This window comes from Psammomys obesus, unplaced genomic scaffold (assembly GCF_907164565.1).
Source record: "Psammomys obesus unplaced genomic scaffold, mPsaObe1.curated_primary_1811, whole genome shotgun sequence".
Lineage (NCBI taxonomy): Eukaryota > Metazoa > Chordata > Mammalia > Rodentia > Muridae > Psammomys > Psammomys obesus.
In genome coordinates, this window is record NW_026596073.1 from 12,444,785 (window position 1) to 12,448,315 (window position 3,531).

Here is a 3,531-nt window from a genome sequence, read left to right on the forward strand (position 1 = left end):
CACACACACACACACACACACACACACACACACACACACACACACACCTAACTAGCCTTGTCTTATAAACCTCTGAATCCTTCTTGGAAATGTAGCAAGGAAGTTAGAGTATTTCCAGTATTAGAAAAACAAACAAACCAGTTTGTTATATATATAACAGTAAATGGTCTTCATGTTATGAAGCACAAAATTGCCCACGTGGCTCTTTTGGCTAGGGTGGAGAAATCTAAGTAGTTAAATTAATGTGCAAAAAGCAGAAAACACTGTTGCACCTCCAAATTGTAAATGCGCTCTATGTCAGCAAATTGATTATTACTAGTCTGAACATGATTTGAGTTTATTTTTAGTTCAGTCCTAGAAATGCTGATACTGATCTATTTGGGAGAAATCTAAATGATATTTGTCATTTATTTTGGACTTGGGTTTTTTTCCATAGTACTTAGCCGGTCTTGCCAGCTCTCAGTCTTTGGCTTGTATCAGATTCTCTTGTGGGGAACTTAGCTCACAAAGACATGGGCCTTCTCTTTCATGCACCTGGGTCTCTGAGGTCCTTGTTAGATCGCTAGAGCCTTCTGCTATACTATGGGGAGCCTTGACCTGTAGGAATTTTTGGAGAATGAATGGAAAGGACTGATCAAATCAGGAATTGGTGAACCTTGTACATTAAAAAAAAAATCATCTCACCAAACTCATGACAAGAAAGCAGGTTCTGGGAGATTAAGTGTCTGGTTCTACTTCAGAGGTCCTACTCCTTTCCCCCATTCCCCTCAGGAGCCTTTTTAGTTCTCTATTTTGAGCTTTCTAGAGCAGGTATGTTAAAGACAGCTATATGATATAATTCACCCCATTCCTTGTTGTGCAACTTGGAAATTTAATGATCCTTGTGGTCTTAACTGCTACAGAAGTTAGTACTACAAATGAAACGCCCATAGTGCTATACAGAATTACTTTTCCTAAAAGGGATATTTCCATTTTCATTGACCATGATGTTAAAAGAAGAATGTTTGGAATTAATTTAATTTTTTTCCCATTAGGTAAATGACCCACAGATCCAGAGCAAAGCTATCAATGAACTCGTCAAAGTGATGAGCCATCTGTCACCCAGAGTTACCCTAAGGAAGCGGAAAAGGAGTCGGTGCTGCTTCGGAGGTGGCAATCGTCTAAATAAGAAAAATCCTGCCAGCACTATTTGAATCTTAAATCTAAACCTATTTATTAATATTTAAAATTATTTATATGGAGAATATATTTTTAAACTCATCAATCAAAGAAATATTTATAATAGCAACTTTTTGTCATAAGAATGAATTTCTATTAATATATAAGTTATTTATAATTTCTGTAGCCTTAACTATTTCACTTGACCAGTTAACTCTTTCTGACTAATTCACCAAGACTGTGACTACAAGGTTGTATCTGGGGAGGCCAGCCAGCCAGCTGACTGAAGTCAGTTGTGGGTTGTACGCTTATTTCACTTGACAACGAGGAACATTTAGAGCTGCAATGACCCCATGAGGTGATGCTGCTGCCTGGAGAACATGTCTACCCACTGAGCCAGCAGCGCTTTAATAGCACGCCAGAGAATACTTCAGTGTGCTAGGTAGTCCAAGCGGTCCCTGGAGGAAGACAGTGTCTCAGGAGATTTTTACACCTGGTGCTTCCGAAGACTTCTGAAAGCTGTGACTGCACCCAAATGGCAAATAACTCACTTGTTTCTAGTTTACCACGGTCCAATGCCCATGAATAAAGTGTATGTTCACAACTATCCATGCTGGGTCACACTTCTTTCAAGAGGGGACTCAGGTGACCAAGTCACCTACTGATGGGCGGAAAAGAAATAAGTCATTTCTAGCTGTAGGAATCTTCGAGCTGCGCTGAGTCCTACTAAGTGCGGTGCTTTTCTCTACTGACAAACCACTGCTTTCCACTGCTCTGGTTGGCAGCTGTTTAAATTGTCTTTTAAACATGTATGTTTAATTACACCGCCATTCACCTTAGGGCTCCTGCAGTGGGAAATATCCACACTGCTTGGGTTGGCTTATGAATTTATTTCTATTCTTTCTTCCACACTGACTAGCATTTCCTCCTCCACTCACTGTAGGCAAACATCGTCGGTATTTGCCTTAGAGTTGCAATCGCTGTGACCAAAAGCAACTTGGGAAAGAAAGGGTTTATTTAGTTCATCACCGAAGTGAGCCAGGGCAGAAACTCAAGGCAGGAACCTGGAGTGGAACTGAAGTGGATGCCTGGCAGGAACATTGCTTACTGGCTTGCTTCTTACCATGTGCTCAGCCTGATTTCTTTTTTTTTTCTTCTTCTTATTTTTATTATTTTTTTTTACACCTTATTCACTTTGTATCCCCCCATAAGTCCCTCCCTCCTCCTTCTTCATGCATGCCCCTTCCCAAGTCCACTGATAGGGGAGGTCCTCCTCTCCTTCCTTCTGATCTTAGTCTATCAGATCACATCTGGAGTGGCTGCTTTGTCATCTTTTGTGGCCTGGTAAGGCTGCTCCCCACTCAGGGGGAGGTGATCAAAGAGCAGGCCTATCAGATTGTATCGGTCAGCCTGATTTCTTACACAATCTGCGACCACCTGCCCTACAGTGGCATTGGCCCACTGTGGGCTGTGGCCTGGGCTCGCCCACATCAGTCACTAATCAAGAAAATGCCCTACAGACTTACTTCCAGGTAAAGTGATGGAGAAATTTTCTCTAGCTTGTGAAAAGTTGACAAACTAATAGACACAGTGTGAAAGACTGAGCATTAGCTCTAGGGACTGGAACCAAGATTATACCACTCTAAGCAGCATGACCTTTCATAACATCTTTATATTCCCTAATTTTCCATTCATTTATTTGAAAAGGGGGAATAACTAAATGAAGGTCTTCCTCACAATATTTGTGCAAATTCATTCTTTCACTCAAATGTATTTATTGTTGTACCTGATAAAGTGCCTTAGATAGTTGAGATATTTTAGTTGGCTAAAAAACACACAGGCATCCCTGAACTTGGAGAATTTGCACAACTAGGACACAGATATGAATGAATACAATATATTATATGCACTCAAGTTTCATGGTCTTTTAAAAATGCTTGTTATTCCCACTTCTTTCCTAAGATTCCCTGCACTCTGCCCAAAGGTTGCCCATAAGTCTCAGTATCTACATTGATAGTCTGCAGGGCAGAGCCTCTCAGAGGTCCTCTGTGTCAGGTTCCTGACTTGTTCCCTCTTTTCTCCTTCTTCTGATGTCCATCCTCTTTGCCTTTCTGGATAGGAATTGAGCATTTTAGCAAGAGTCCTCCTTCTTGATTAGTTTCTTTAGGTGTACAGATTTTAGTAGGTTTATCCTATGTTATATGTCTATCTGAGTGAGTATATACCATGTGAGTCTTTTTGCTTCTGGGATAGCTCACTCAGGATGATCTTTTCCAGATCCCACCATTTACCTGCAAATTTCATGATTTTCTTGTTTTTTTTTATTGCTGAGTAATATTCCACTGTGTAGATGTACCACAATTTCTGTATCCA

At 40.6% G+C, this 3,531-nt stretch overlaps 1 protein-coding gene across 1 annotated transcript in view; it reads left to right on the top strand.

Moving 5' to 3' along the window:
* Positions 1-1,193, top strand: part of Ifng (interferon gamma) — a 4,266-nt gene extending 3,073 nt beyond the window's left edge. The window contains exon 4 of the mRNA XM_055626229.1: positions 1,035-1,193. Within this exon, the coding sequence (XP_055482204.1) occupies positions 1,035-1,193 (159 nt within the window). The remainder of the gene's footprint in view (positions 1-1,034) is intronic.
* The last annotated feature ends 2,338 nt before the right edge of the window (positions 1,194-3,531 follow it).